Here is a 16,794-nt window from a genome sequence, read left to right as displayed (position 1 = left end):
TTTGCTTCATGTCTGCTAACAGAGCAAGGGATCATGACTTTCTGCAGTGGCTACAACTCTAGCTTTACCTGCTCCATTTGACCTTTTGTGGGTGTAAATATTATGTTGTAGCCTTGTTAGTGTAAAGCCTATTTTGCTCCAAAGATGACAAGCTGCATTAAACATCTCCATAACAACTTATGGATCAAATCCTCCTGGCTCTTCCTTTAATCTGGATGGTTGTTAAGGTGGTTAAAGCCTCCTGGATGCAAAGTGCTGCCATCTAGTTTCATCAAGAATCTGGCATCCTTATGGCTATTAAAGGGATAACTTTTCTACCTCTCCTACAATCAGTCCTGGCCTGCGGAGGAGCCCACACTGAATATCTTGGTGGGGCAGTGGCCTCAGTTACCAATGCTTCCCTAATGGCCTTGGTGAATGTTGTGCCTTCAGGGTCCTCCCCTAGTAAAAAATCATTTGATGGGACATGGATTTACATAATATATTTTTGACTAATTCTGTTAGCATCATTATTCTTTCCTCTATCACCTTTCAGAGAAACTGAGGCATCTCCAGCTCACTGAGGTTTTTCCCAGATTTCTAAGGGCCTCTTTTGCAGTGACTGTGACCTTGGGTTTTTTCCTGAGTAATAAACCATGTATCCTAAGAAAATGCTTATCTGGACATACATTCTGCATAAGAATTCTTGCTTTTCCAGTCTTACATTAATTTCCTCTGGGTAAAGCACTCTCATGACTCATCCCAAGTACACTCCTTTGGGTTCTAGTGGAACATGATAGTGAATTCTTGCAGCATTAACTATGATCACTTTCCTTTCTTGTTATACCTCACATTTCACTAACTTTGTTGTCCTTGGATTTTTGACCCAGCAGGAAAGAGTGGAGATGAAGCACTTATAGATGTGGTTAAATATTAACTGCAGTCAAGAAGTCTCTGCAGGATTTTCTACCACGGTGGAAGTGATGGCTTTTATGAACAATTTCTGCACATTCTGAGAGTCTGGGAAAGCATGTAGAGCCAGAACAAGTAGGGCCATCCATCCAAACTAACTTGAAATTACAGGTTATTTGGTTTGTCCCTCCTAAGTCCCCAACTTTAGCAACAAATCTATCTATGAAGAGCATTCATGCTTAACTAGGGTTCTTTGACTTTATCAAGGCATCAGTCTGCTGCTTAGCCATCTCCTCTTCCACTAGCCTAGATAAAGGTTTCTTTGCAAGTTATCAGAATGGCTCTGTGGGTTTTGCATTCATCCATTAACTGCTTATCAACAGCCCTCCATCTCCCATTATCCCTCTGCAGGGCATCAGTACAATTTAGCAGTAACCTGCTGAACCCACTCTGGTTCTTTGGCCACATTGGTCCCCTATATAATTCAAAAATCTGAATCATTACAAGTGCAATGGTGTTTTCTTTCTGTTGAGACATTTTCCCAGGTCACCAATAATAAAATATTTAGCAATTAGTATAGTACATTATCAAAGAGACTATCTATGCCCCCACTTGCTAATCAGCATGGCATCCTCTTCATCCACTGGGTGGTGAGTGAGTTAGCCCCAGATCCCCAAATCTTAACCTCTTTTCTCAGAGATAGAATTTGTTTTAATTCAAGTCCTCAGAGAATCAGCTATGAGGATGGGATTAGATACAAAAAAAAATGTATTAGAGAAATTATTTGTAAAGGAAAAAAAAATGGGATCCCGAAGAGTCCAGGAGAGTCATGAGACTGTGATGCAAGTCTGATACAGGTTAATGAGAAAGGGAAGTGAAGTTCTTGGAATTTTTCTGCCTGGAATATTTCTGTCTAGAATTTTTCTGCCTGGAGTCTTTGGGGATTTCAGAGACAAATTCACCTCTAAGAGGAATACTGAGTCTCACAGAAATATATCTGTGGAACTGGCCTACTTTATTTTCTATGCCACATTCAGCCACTGAATTAGAACAGACCTCATGTAGCATGGCCAGCAAAGAATAAAATAATGGATTCAGAGAAGTGACTGTGTGTTAATCATGCTCTCCAAGGTGGGAGATATGATTTGTACATCTTCATGACTACCTCACCTACTTGATATATATTCAGCTTGAAGTGACCAAAAGAGTACTTTGCACAATATTTTGAAGGTGTATTGTAGCAATGACCTTACTTTCATAAGTCTGTCCTGCAGAAACAGGCACACAGAAACCCCAGTGTTTTCCAGCTCATCCTTTCTCTTATATGCCTATTTCTAGCTCTTCCTGGTCGTGGTACTTGTGGCATAACAGAAGCCCCAGTGGGCTCACTACCAGATCCTTCATGGGCATCCATGGTTGCAGAAACAACAAAGAGCATGGCTTACCCATTTTTAATCTCTAAATATTCCACCTCTTTCATTATAGATGACTAAGTTATGACATACTAACCAACCAACCTTCAAATCTCAGAGGTCATTAAAAGAAAGATTTACTGCCCTCGTGAGATATATCCATCTCAGATTAGCTAACAGGTCTGTTCAAATCGTATTTACTGAAGGACCCACACTGAATGAATAGCCACCATGTGAAAACTTTCAAGTTACTGAAGCAAAGCTCTGAAAAAGGGTTTCACATCAACAATCAAAGCTGAAATTTCCACAGGAATAAGAAAATATTTCCATGGGAAATATTCCACATCTGGATACAGTTATTATAACAATAGTTTCAGTCTCTTTTTTCACTCACAAACATTTTCTCTTATCTGACTTCTACTCGTAGTCTAACTCTCCACATCTTCAATCACAGTTAGGTCCTTTTTTCCAGTTTGATTGGAATATATCTACCCAGAGTTCTGAAGTTCCATTCTTCTCTTTATGATTCAAGTTGTAGGACTGGGTCACAGATTAGGTGTATGGGCTCAGTATCAGTACAGTACCGATGTGGTCAGGGATGGTGGAGCATGTGCTGGTTTCAGTCTGTGTCCCCCACAGAAGCTGTGTGGGGGCAGACTTACTAGTCTTTTGATTAGGAGGGAACACTTTGATTGAGTGTTTCCATGGAGATGTGACCCATCAGTTTGTGAGTGAGAAGTCTGATTAAATTATTTCCATGGAGATGTGATCTTGCCCATGCCAGGCTGATCTTAAATAGATCACTCAAGTTCTATAAGAGAGCTCACAGAGAGGAAAAGCTGAGAGAAACTGAGAGAGAAATTCTGGAGAGAAGCTAAGATATATAATCCAGAGTTTGCACCAGGAGAAGCTGGGAGCTGACACAAGTCCAGATCTTGGAGATGCTTGGAGATACAGACAGAAAGACATTTGGAGAAGCTAAGCTAAGGGATGAAACCCAGATTTTGCCCTGGAGAAGCTCAAAGAAGAGCCTCAGATGCTTAGAGAAAAATGCCCTGGGAGAACTAGCAAGGATGCAAAGAGGCTGAGAGAGAAAAGCTAAGAGAGACCAAAGCCCAGAGACTTTTGGAGAAAGCCATTTTGAAACCACAACCCAGGAGCAAAGGACCAGCAGATGCAAGCCACATGCCTTCCCAGCTGACAGAGGTGTTCCAGTCACCATTGGCCTTTCTTCAGGGAAGATATCCTCTTGCTGATGCCATGGTTTGGAACATTTAAGGGCCTTAGTACTGTAAAACTGTAACCTAATAAATCCCCTTTATAAAAGCCAATACATTTCTGGTATTTTGCATACTGGGGCTCTAGCAAACTGGAATTGAGTGTTTTGGGATATCACAGTAGAAAACACAGACTGGAAAGAGCAATACTCCAAAAGAAAGGATGTTGTGTTTCAATAAAAGAGGTTCTAGAAAACTATGAGTATTCAGTTCGGAATAAAAATAACACTGCAATACAAAAAATTAAAGAACAGTAAAAGGATTCCATAACACAGAATTTCTCATGTAAATTCATCCTTATGTATATTGAAATCAGTGATCTGTCTAACCTACCTATTCTTAAAACATAGTAGCAAAAGTAATATTCTATCTAAACATTCTTTATTCCTTAATAATCATAAATTGTATAATAAATACCAGTCTTTCAAATTTCTTTTTAATCTATTTTAATACTGTTTAAATTATTGTATGAGGAAATTAAAATCTGTATTTATATCTTATTCAATTAAAATAATTTTGTTAGTAAAAATTTTTGGATGAATAATTATAGACTGAAGTAATATATTTTTCCATGCTATTTCACAAGCCAGAAAATACTATTGAATGTGCAGAAGTTATAATCCCAGTTTTAATGTAAACACTGTGAAGGTACAAGTATCTGCATCCAAAGTATTTTAATTCACAATAAATACAATAAAACAGTGGTAAAAAAATTAAATATAGCACACATTAAAAAAACCAATTCTGATGGAATATGTAAACATTAATTTCATATAGTAAATCATGTTCAATTTAATTAAACCACAAATCAAATGAAAGTAGACCACTAACAACATAAATATATGCCACACTTATTTATTGATATGTCAAAAATTATATAAATATATTGGATATTATGACATGAAAAGATTGGTGGTTTTAATTTAAACAGAGGCCCCTTACCAATGTCTTCCTCAATGCCTGCAAAACATCCCTGTTTCTAAGGCTGTAAATAAAGGGATTCAATGTAGGGGTGATGATTGAAAAGAACACTGACACAGTCTTGTCCTGACTGGGGCTGTGTGAGGAGCCAGGAGTCATGTAGGTGAAGATGGCTGGTCCATAGAAGAGACCCAAGACCATCAGGTGGGAGGAGCAGGTGGCCAGTGCTTTGTTCCTCCCCTTGGGGGAATTCATGTGGAGGACAGTGAAGAAGATGAGGGAGTAGGAGGAAAAGATGATAGCAAAAGGAATGAGGAGTAGCACAATGCCTGTCACAAGCATTGCCAACTTATACACATAAGTATCCTCACAAAAGAAACTCAAGATAGTCATTATTTCACAGAAAAAATGTTCTATCTCTTTGGGGCCACACTTAGGTAAGTGCATGGTGTATGCAGTCTGGACTAGAGCATTTAGGGCACCCCCAGCCCAGGACCCCATGACCATCATCAGGCAGACCCTGTGGTTCCTGATGACTCGGTATCTCAGTGGGTAGCAGATGGCCACATAGCGATCCCAGGACATGAGAGTCAGGAGAATGCATTCAGCTCCTCCCAGCATCCGATATAAAAACATCTGTGTCCCACAGCCTATGTTTGAAATGTTTTTCTTCCCTGAGAGAAAGTCAGTGGCCATCTTGGGTACAGTGGTGGAGATGAGGAGCAAGTCAATGAGGGACAGCTGGCTGAGAAGGAAGTACATGGGCGTATGGAGCTGGGAATCCACCAGGATGAGGAGAATCAGGGTGGAATTCCCTGTGAGGGCAGCGACATAGATGACAATGATCACAGTAGTGAGGATGTCAGCATGTTTCATGCCGGGGAAAAGTCCCAGGAGAATAAAATCCATCCCTGTTGTCTGATTCTTTCCCATCATCAGTTAAGTCTCACTGCTTGAACTGAAGGGAAATATGTACATTTTAGCATGCACCAATAATGACTTACATAAAGAAAAAAATTAACAAATGAAATTATAATGTTCAAAACCTCACTACAAAAACATCAGTTCCATGCACTATTGGAGCATTTTCAAAGTTAATGATCAAACTAAACTGCATCAAGCATATTCATGTATTCACCCCATGGTGAAAATCTGAAAGAGCATAGAAAATGTGTAAGAGTAGTTACTCCAAACTAAGTAAAAGCCTCCTGTGATTTGTTGCACTCATAATTAACACACTTCCTCCACTCAAAATGAGGGTCTATATCTATTCCTGATGGTACTTTGAGCAGCCTTTTTTTTTCCTCAACTACTTCTTTGCTAGGAGCACAAAGATACACTCCATTCCCCAGTCTCCCTTACAGTTATCTGTGCCCATGTCATTGAATTCTGTAGAAAGCCATGTTAGTTGATGTGCTTCTATCCTATGTTGGGCAACTTTGGAAGATAAGTGTAGAAAGTGCTAGAGCCTCATTGTGGAAGGAATGTAGGTATCCAGCTCAAAGGATAGATCTTTTTTGAACAGGAATTAAATTTTTCACATGGGTTAAACCACTGAATTGTAGTTTTATTTTATATTGTATTTATATTATAGCTGCTAGTGTAAGCCAAATAATAAGTGTATTTAGGAGAACCTATTTTTACCCTGGTTCATGTGTGCTTATGTGAGGTGTAGGTGTGTGAATTATTTTAGCTTACCATGTAACACTATGATTTCCTTCTCTCCATCATTTTCAGTAATGCCACCTTTTATCCCAAATTCATTATAGCTTAAGTAGACTTTTAACTACCTCCATATTAATCATTTGTCTCCTAAATTCCAGAATTTGCTGGAGCTCCTAGCCTTGAGGCACACGGAATTTTTCTCTACTGTCTTCACCAGCCTAAAATACTCATCCATGGTACGTTTGCAAAATCTTGACTAGATTGATATCCCTGCCAATGCAATCTACGTCTACATCTGCCATGAACAACACTCAAGGCTACACAGGTGAATGTGGAGGGTATGCACACATATTCAAACATGTGAGTGACATGAGGATTCACCCTTAGGAGAATGGTGTTGACTGATAAACAGAGACATAAACATGATCTTTATCCTGGCCTCCTAGATGAGAAAGGGAAAGGCTTAGTTTCAGAAACTGACTTACAGAATTCAGTACATTGAATGAACAATCATTATTTTATTGCTATTGTATCCATTCTCTTAACTTAAAACATATTTCTACTTTGTTATACATATCCTTGTGATAATACAGTATTATGAAGATGAGGAAGACTCCAAAGAAAAGATAATGTAAAGTTTCTGAAACTAGATATTTGTGATGGTTGCACACCATTTTGAATGTGCTTAATGCCAATGAATTGTACACTTTGTAATGGTTAAAATAGTATGTTTTATATTATGGGTAGTTTATCACAATTAAATATGTTTACAAAGCTATGTATAACATGCAGAGATAATCATTGCTCTTCTACTAATTATTATTTGCATTCTTTTGTAAATCTGTGTGTAGGTACAAAAATTTTACTTAAAAGTAAGCATCCCTAATCTGCCTCATGACTAACCATTAATAAAAAAACTACACTGGTTCTTTTTCAAATGACAGCTAAGAATTTAATCATTTTGTTGAAATAAAATTTATTCATGTGATTTTTACTATTAGTCCATATTGCTATTTCTACTGTTTGTTCCAATTATGTCATAAACTACAGTGAGAGATGAATATCATTAAGTGAAGTACTAATGCATTTCCTCTATCAGTATGTTTTTAAGAAGTTAGAATTAAATTCTTTTTACTAATTCATTTTTCACCTTATCATAGAGTCCTCTCGTTTTCAGAGAGGCTGTGAGGGTACGGGTCAGATGGCCAAATATGTGAACACACAGTATTTCTTGCAGGAGACTATGGCTTGTGTTCTAGGCTTTGGAGAATGTCTGAAGATGTTGATTCTTGTTCTCAAGTCAAGTGACACATGATATTGGCTGCATGTATAGCAGAGAGGAAAGAGGCATGTTTCTAGCTTCATTAGGCAGCCTTCTAATACAACCTACTACCTCCATTAAACATCGCAGGTGCTAGGTGATTGTACCCCCATGTTGGTGCTTCAAATCAGGCTCATAAACTGCTTTGGGTTTTCCCTAAATATTCAAAATTGATAATGAATGTTTCCACCTCAATTTTCCCTTTGCAAGTGATTATAAGGCCTCACTTCTAATACTTTCAAAAAGAACTAAAAGATCTCCTATTACACTGTGGTTTCCTCTTTTCCATTTAGAAAATGTTTGAATTTGAATACATGGGATCACTGACAAATTGTTCTCACAAATAATAAAAACATGGTGATTTGTTCATGATTAGTTTTGTATTGATGGTCCAAGCACAGCAACTTCCTGACTCAATGTTCAATAAATTATTTCAACCATACAGCTCTCAAGACATAAGTTCCTCATAGATAAGTGAGCAGAGTCTGGGTTTTCCAATTAGATTACTGTGTTAATCCCTGAACTCACCAAGAATTTGAATCATTTATCCCTTCTTTAAATAGAAAGTGAGTCATGAAAATTTCTTTCCTGCTGCAAAATATGTGCTCAGCATTAAATGACACAATATATGAACATAAACATTGTAAATTTAACCATCAGTATGTTATTGGAAAGTGTCCATAATATTGAGCAAATCATGTACACGCACATTAATTCCTTTTAATTGGTGAGGTTGTCTGAATTAAATATAAAACTTCCCAGGGTTTCACATGAGGCAGCATCTCATTTTCATGTTCCCCATAATGAAATAATGTCCAGTGATGATTAATTTTACAATGAGGGCAATGCACTGCCTGCCTGCAAGGCCTAAGGAACACACCCTGGATCAGTGACTTTGGTTTTCTAATGATCCCAGGCCTCAAACAACACCTGGATGCATCTGAGTTTGACTTTCCAAAATGAAAAACATGGCCTTATTTAAACAAGGAGCTGAGAACATATGGACTATATCCTAAGATATTTCTGATGGGACAGTGACCTATGGGAAAGTTTTGTCTTTCCACTTCAGTTAAATAGACTTACCAGACACGTTTTATTTTTTTTTCATAGAAGTGTTCTAAGGCAAAGTAAAGTAAGAATACCCATCATTTCATCAGCAGCTATTTGGGGATTTTTTGAGTTCAGTCTTATCTCCTCCAAAAATAATTTTTCTACCATTTTATGTTTTCTCTTATTCTATGAACCTATACCCTAACTTTCCAGTAGCTCTAAGTGGAACTTATCCTTTATTTACTCTTCTAATATTTAGCACAGTGAGCTTATGTGATAAATTGTCTCATATTAGACCATGAAATTTAATGCTTATCATTTGTTTCTTCCTCTTCCCTTAGAATTTTGATATTTGAAACAACACACAGCTGTGGACATACACTTAATCTCTGCTCCCTGCCTGCCCAATAGAAGGTTGTGCTCTCCTGCCACAAGCAGGAACCTTGCTTAACTGGCCTCAGCATGTCTCAGTGATTCATTTCTAAATATTTACCCTTCTGTATCATGGAGCAAACACATCTTTCACCGTTCAACAAATGTGAATGCATGCCTTTGTGTACAAATACATAATCCTGGAATTCCCTTTCTACGTAGGCATACCTTTAAGTCCTGAGCATATAGGAGCCTCAATTCAATTTCTCTTCCTTCATCCTGCTTCTCTCTAGGTCATCATTGATTTTTACTTTGTTTATCTGATGTTACATTTTTTTCTTCCATTGAACTGAATATTTATTTCAGATTTGCAATCTGTACCATAGAACATATGGCCTTTTTCAATGAATAAAGGAACAACTACCTTCATTTAAAATAAAATGTATTCCCCAAGACATTCATAGGAAAATATTTATAAGTCTATTTAGGAATGGAATCAGTCTATATCATGGCATATACAGTTATATACACATGTGTTTAGCACAAAAATTGCAAAGCCCCTGATTTCACTCACTCATTCCTCTAGGCTTCCCACTTGAATATTCACCATTGCTTTCACACCTAGAGAATATCCACGTGCTGTTTTGATCTTCTCTGATATTAACAGTGAAACTCCAATTTTTATTTGATTGCCTTCAACTTTCTCTTTTGGTCCAATCTTTTTTTGTAAAAGATTCTCATTTCTTTGGCTTTTCAAGTAACTTTGGGATGTAGCATAGAGTTTGCCAACTTTTTAGGCTCAGTCTGAGTGTCTTTCTTAGTAAATTAATTGATAGTATTTGCAGTTATGATACTATTTATGTGCTCTCTTGTTCCTGTCATTTTATTTTGCTACTTCCTTTGTTTCCTGAGACTTATATATGTGCCTTTTTTACTCATTATCCCTTTTCTGTATGAGAACCATTTTATTACTTGTTTGATTATGTTATATTATAAATTAAACCTAAATTTTAAATATTTCAAATTTTAGATTTAACTCATTTAATTCCTTCAGTGAATGACAATAATATTAGAATATTTACTTTCTCTGCTTTTCCTTCTGAAAATTTGCCCCCTTTCTTTGGCACATGTTGAGGGTCTCATCACTTTCGTATTAAGGAAATTCATTATAGCTCTTAAATATTTAAATTTTATTAATAAGCAAAATATAAATATTTGGAGTAATTATAACAACTATCTTGTTTAATAATTGAAATATTGTAGTTGTTTGTACTTAATGCTATCTATGATCTCTGGAAATACTTTTTACACCTGAACATCTCCATTTATGTCTTAGACACTTGATTCATCATTACTTGACATAAAATTTGTTGGTAAATATGTATCCCTACTTTAAAACCAATCAAAATATGACTACTTACCATCTTTGATTCATTCCTTCATAATCTACTGCCCGGTTTACTTTAGCAGTCTCATACATGAAGCGCCTCCTTCTGTTGCTGATTTTATCCACAGTTATGTTGCTGATTTCACCCACAGTTAGTTCAGAACACACTAGTCAGAGTGATCCTTTCAAAATATAAGTTGACTTCTATCCCACAGCCCCACTGAACCTACACTTATCAAAAATGTTGGTGAGCTCTCCGTGCTAAACCCAATTGTTTCTTTTCAGCCCGCATCTCATCTGACTTATTGGTACTAATTTTAAGGAGTGGCAATCTTTCCATTTGGAATAGTTTCTTTACTTGGCTTTAAGAATATTGCCTTTTCCAAAATTTCCTCAACATTTTTTACTGCTTTTTCTGTTTCTTTATTTTTTTGTTATGCATTTTTTTGCAGATCTTTTTTATTAATTTTTTCTCCTTAGCACCTACCACTATCTAAAATATGATGTCTCTTACTTTTTATCTTGTTTCCTTTCTTTCTTCCACACTGTATGTGAGCCTCATAATGGCAGGAGTATTTGTAGAGATTGCTGATCCAATAACTCCAGATCCTGTCATAAGCCAGAGACAGAGAATGGATTCTCAGCACATATTTATTGAATGAAAGATGAATGGGACCAGCTATCATATGTAAAATGTCCTCAACACAGACCTCTTGAATGAGTGAGTGATGAATAAATCCCATAATCATGACCCTGCATTGGGACACCACCTTACCCACAGAGAAGGCAAATTCTTTACAATGGTCCACTAAGCCCTGAGCCATGAGGTCTCGGCCACCTCTGTCACCTCCTTCTGCATGACTGTACCCTCTTCTCGGGCTATTACAGCTGCACTGGCTTCCTCAAGTTCCTCAAATGCAGCGGGCACATTCCCAATTTGAGGCCTTTTGACCTTCCCTATCCTCTCCAGAGCTATCTTCCTTCAGGTATCCTCAGGACTCACTTTACATCTCTCCCAGTTTCTGCTCAAATCTTATCTCCAACATTTAAGTTTCCCTGAAAACCCTCAATTTTAATGGAAATCAACTTTCACTCCTGTACCTTTCCCATCTTTACTTTTCTTGATAGAGAATATCAGCTCATACATGGTATATGGACTAAATAACACATCCACAAAATCTCATTTTTGAACTCAATAAATGTTTATTGAATTAATTAATTCATAAATAGTACCACTTATCAGCTTGTAATAATGGCTTTATTATAACACAGCAATCGTTTCATTTTATCTTTTTGAAAATAACTAATTGAGTCACAATATATTGAAATGCCTTTGGTTTATAGTTTAAGTGATCCAGTCATGATACCTAATACAATGACCTTTATTCTATGTAATGGCTATCCTGATTAATGTTTTTAGTGCAATTGACAGAGTTTTCATCAGGTATTACTTGCAAATTTGAAAACTTTATTCCACAAAAAAAGAATGAAAATAAATATTAACATACTTCAGAAAAAATTAAATTTGTACTTGTAGATTTTATCATCCTACAAATTGATAAACAACCCTTATTCCTAATGTTTTATTTGACTTATTTAACTACTTCAATTTCTTGTTTTCAAAATTTCAAACTTCTCCACAGTTCAACAACTGATCAACTCTCTTATTAAGTAATTCCAATGGATATTTTTAAGCAGTTAAATTATGCTGGATTCTAATAACCAGATCTTCTATATCAGATGCAAAATTTTAGATGATAAATTTATGCCACCTATCTTTCTTTATCCTCTTAAAATTGATTTTGGACCCATCAATTTGTTAAGAATTTTCTGATACTAGAAGTGAATATCCATATATATCATATTGTTTTTAATATATTATAGACAGATACATAGATAGGTAGATGATAGATAGATTTCTCAAGTTTCCAAATATGTCAAACCAGAATTTCATATAAATGGAGTGGAAAAATTACCCAGGATTAAAAAAAGAGGCCTCATTCAAGCATAGCAGAAGTTATATATTTTGTTATAGACCCTTAATATATATCAATTCATTTAATCCTTTCAACAAATTAGGAAGTAGGTGTTCATTATTAATATTTTACTAATGTGAAATTGAGGCTTATGTAGGTTAAATAACTTGCACAAGATCAATAGTTAGGTATTGATGACACTAAATAGGTACCTGTTCTCAAAAACTGCCCTTTTATAAGACTAAGCTCATAACCAGAATTACTATATTTCTTTCACCTGAAAATTTTTCAGAACTGTTTTCTTCACAGATGTATTTAACCTGTGATCTTGGCATGCTGTCATAACACACCTATAAGTTTCAGGGGCTGTAAATGTAATAGTCAGGTCAGGCAAAAGTGGCTTAGATCTGATAACATATGTACCTCAGAGTTGACTGGCTGCTGCCCCTCTCAGAAATTCCAGGATCATCTGGTTTCCCTTCTCAATATTTTAGCTTTTCATAGTGGTGGATACTGAACACTTTCTATGAAGATTTATTAGTGTTTGTCAACACTGACCATGCTCAGTCCTGCCCAGACCTCATGGATGCCCATGGGTGTGTCCAACCTTCTCACCCTCAGTGATTAGTACAGACACACAGACTAGGATGAGATCACAGGAGACCGACTGGGGAAATGATGGGTAAGGTCTGCAGAGAACTGTCCCCAGACATTAATTAGTTGGAATTTCTAGAGTTATCACAATAACCTCTCCACCCCAGATACATTAAATAATAAAGATAAGAATACTTCTCAGGCCACTTTGAGAAATAATCCATCCCTCTGGATTTTCAGTCACAAGTCTTACACCAAACTCCCTTTGGACATCCAGAATTTGCAACTAGAGGTCAATATAACAAGTGTTATCCCACATTTTAGTAATTACTGCAGATGTATGGTAAGTGAGTGAACATATTAAAGCAGTTAATTACATAAGTACATAATTTTTATATCACTGTTACACAAACTAATTATAGATAATATAGGGATCAACAAATTTTTACCTGTGAAGTTTCAGATAACAAATTTTTTGACTTTGTAGGCTAAGAGGCAAAATCAGGTGTATTTTATAGATATTTATATAAAAAAGGAAACAAATTTCCACAAATATATAGAATTGATGTAATTCCCAATATAATAATACTAACTGAACAAAAGTTTTTAAGATATAGGTCTACTAATGAATAAAATGGGATTCTTTTTGGGATACCATTCTGTTTACTTAGGGCTCAATGTTAGGATGATCCATCAGCAAAATCAATTAAAATGTTCACCTGCTAATATTAAACTCTAATGAGATCTGTAAATTTCATATTTGGAAACCTTCTCATACATATAGATATTAAATATTACTATCAATTCACAATCATACAGTTTAATTAAGCATATTTTCCCTAGGGAAGGATTTTACACCATTCTATGTGATTCTTCTCTTGATACTTGCTTTTTAGTATGTTCTTAAACTGCAAATTAATCACTTCTAATTGAATGTTACCTGGAAATGCCTCACCTTCACAGTTAAATGGAGGAATAAATAAGGAAATTTCCATTTCCAGTGCACAGAGGTCTTTATTGTGCTCCTGGAACTATAGTTTGAACTTAGAAAAATATACCTAATGTAAATTTGTGTAGGAATGGAGATACCATTTCCTATTTTAACTTTTCACATTACAGGAAGTATGCTAAGCAATGTATCATTACTTGTGATACAAACACCAGTTGTTTTTGAAGTGATTTCCGTCATAGAATTAGTTTCATGTATGTGTTGTTTCTCTTACAATTTTAGGTTGAAAAGATGAATAAATGTTTTTAACTCAGAAGCAAGAACTAGTTCCCAAAGCCATTAAAGCGTTTGATAACAGTGCTTCATTGAGGTTCCTCATTTACAAAAAAGAAATAATCTTAGCCTTGAATGAAAATATTACAATAAAATTTTCCACTAGAGTGTCATTGAACTTGTATGTGATTGGACAAGTCAAGATATTCAACGTGTGTTTCTGTTAAAAATGAATGGAACTGACAATTCCATGAAAATGAATGAAGTTGTATCTTGATACCACTGGTTCAATAACACATTATAGAGCAAACTATTATAACTGTGTATATGTTAATGAATAATACAATATATACTATAGGTTTTATCATCCTGTCAATTTGTTCAACTAAGCCATTTGCTATTATACAGAAAATTGTACAAAAATCAATGATATACCTTACTAGATTCCACTCTAACTTATACTGGATGAGTATCTTTTTTAAATTCAATTTTACTGAGATATATTCACATACCCTACAAACATCCAAAGTGTAAATCAGTTGTTCAGAGTACCATCATATAGTTTTGCATTCATCAACCCAATCTGTTTTTAAATATCTTCCTTGTACCAGAAGAAGTGAAAATAAGAATAAAAAAAAAAAGTAAAAAAGAACATCCAATCATTGCCCCCTCTGATCGATCAGGTTATACAACACAAAGGGATCAGCATCTCAGAATCTGGAGACAGCCATGGCAATTCAGAAATAGATGTGACTGCTGCAAGAGCTTACAATCTAGGGACCATTACAACAAGCGTTCCCCCGATAAACTGTGTTCTAAGGTTCAATACTGGTTTACACATTGTATTTAGTCCATATTGGTGATGCGTTATACTCTTTGCCTTTGTTTCTGGCATAGTTCACTCAAAATGCTGTCTACAGGTTCCATTCACCTCGTTGCCTGTCTCACAGCTTCACTCCTTCTCGCAGTTACTCAGTACTCCATTGTATGCACACACTACATTTCACCATTCTGTTCTTCAGATGATGTACCCTTAGGCCACCTCCACCCATTGCAAATCATGTATACTCTCTCCGTAAACACCAGTCTACAAATGTCCATTCATGTCCCTGCTCTCAGATCCTCCAAGTAAATGCCCCCTAATGAGGTTGCAGGACCTTCTGACATCCACATACAAAGCTTCGTTGGAACCACCCCACTATCCTTCAGAAAGGCTATATCATTCTGCCTCCTAACCAACAGTAAATATGTACATCCCTCTCTCCATGTTTTCACCAGCACTTTTATCTCTGTTTATACTTTTCTATAAAATTTTATAGAGCTATATTCACAAACCATGTAATTATACACAGTGTACAATCAGTTCTTCAGCTTTTCATAAAAAGTCACCACAGTCAGCACTGGAACACATTGACTGCTATGGAAAAAAGGTTTTTTAATGAATAGTAAAAAAAGATAATAAAAATAAAAATAAAGTCTCATATCATACAATATAATGGTAGGGTCAGACAACAATACCACTACCACAAATACCATATTCCTCCCTTATATCCCCCTCTCATACACATTTAGCTTTGGTATATTGCCTTTGTTACATTTAATGGGAGCATATTACAATGTTACTCTTGACCATAGATTTCAGTTTGCTTTGATTATATTTTTCCCCCATACCATATCCTTTCCAACACTCTGCATGGTTGACATTCATTTGTTCTCCCACCTGTTAGAACAGTTTTATATTTGTACATTAAGTCACAATCATTGACCACTCCAGTTTTTGCTAAGTTAAACAGTCCCAGTGTTTATCTTCCGTCTTTACCTCAGGTGTCATACATGCCCCTAGCTGACCTCTTTCAGCTTTACACGTGGACATCTTTGTTCAGTGTACTTACAATATTGTGCTACCATCACCCAGTATTATGCTATCTATTTCTGGATATATACAATGAATCCTGCTGAACATTATGTAGTCTTTCAGCATCAAATGCCTGATTTCTCCCCTCTTTCTACCTCCTGGTGGCCTGTGTTATCAGCTTTTAACTCTCAAAGTTTGCTCATTAATGTCGGACCATATTAGTGAGACCATACAGTATTTCTCCCTTTGTTTCTGGCTAACTTCACTCAGTATAATATTCTCAAGGTCCATCCAAGTTATTATATGTTCTGTGTCTTTGTTCTCTCTTCCAGCTGTATAATATTCCATCATGTGTATGTACCACAGTTTGATTATCCACTCATCCACTGAGGCTATTGTGAATAATGCCATGATAAACATTTGTTTACAAATGTCCCATCATGTCTTAACTTTCAGTTCTTCTGAGTATATACCTAGTATTGGAATAGCTGGGTCATATGGCAAATCTACACTTAGCTTCTTGAGGAACCTCCACACTGTATTCCAGAGTGGTTGCACCATTCTATTTTCCCATCAACAGTGAATAAGTGTGCCTTGTTCTCCACATCCTCTCCAGCACTTGTAAATTTCTGTTTTTTGGATAATGGCCATTCTGGTAGGTGTGAGATGACATCTCATTTTAGTTTTGATTTGCATTTCCCTAACAGCAAGTGAAGTTGAGCATTTTTTCATATGTTTTTGAGCCATTTGTATTTCCTCTTCAGATAAGTGTCCATTCACATCTTTTGCCCATGTTTCAATTGGGATGTTTGTCTTTCTGTTGTTGAGATGTAGGATCTCTTTATATATTT

At 36.1% G+C, this 16,794-nt stretch overlaps 1 protein-coding gene across 1 annotated transcript; it reads right to left on the bottom strand.

The window, feature by feature from the left end:
- Positions 1-4,498: 4,498 nt before the first annotated feature.
- LOC119524396 (olfactory receptor 2M5-like) lies at positions 4,499-5,437 on the bottom strand. The gene has a single exon (XM_037823022.1). It carries the CDS (start codon positions 5,435-5,437, stop codon positions 4,499-4,501), a length of 939 nt encoding a protein of 312 aa, XP_037678950.1.
- Between the last annotated feature and the right edge of the window lie 11,357 nt (positions 5,438-16,794).

The sequence above is a fragment of the Choloepus didactylus genome (genome assembly GCF_015220235.1).
Source record: "Choloepus didactylus isolate mChoDid1 chromosome 11 unlocalized genomic scaffold, mChoDid1.pri SUPER_11_unloc1, whole genome shotgun sequence".
In the NCBI taxonomy this organism is placed as follows: domain Eukaryota; kingdom Metazoa; phylum Chordata; class Mammalia; order Pilosa; family Megalonychidae; genus Choloepus; species Choloepus didactylus.
Note: the sequence above shows the minus strand (reverse complement) of the source record. Positions and strands in the feature narration are given on the sequence as shown.

What these genes read in the sequence shown, in the direction of transcription:
- LOC119524396 (XM_037823022.1), bottom strand. Translation starts at nt 5,437, where the DNA reads ATGATGGGAAAGAATCAGACAACAGGGATGGATTTTATTCTCCTGGGA.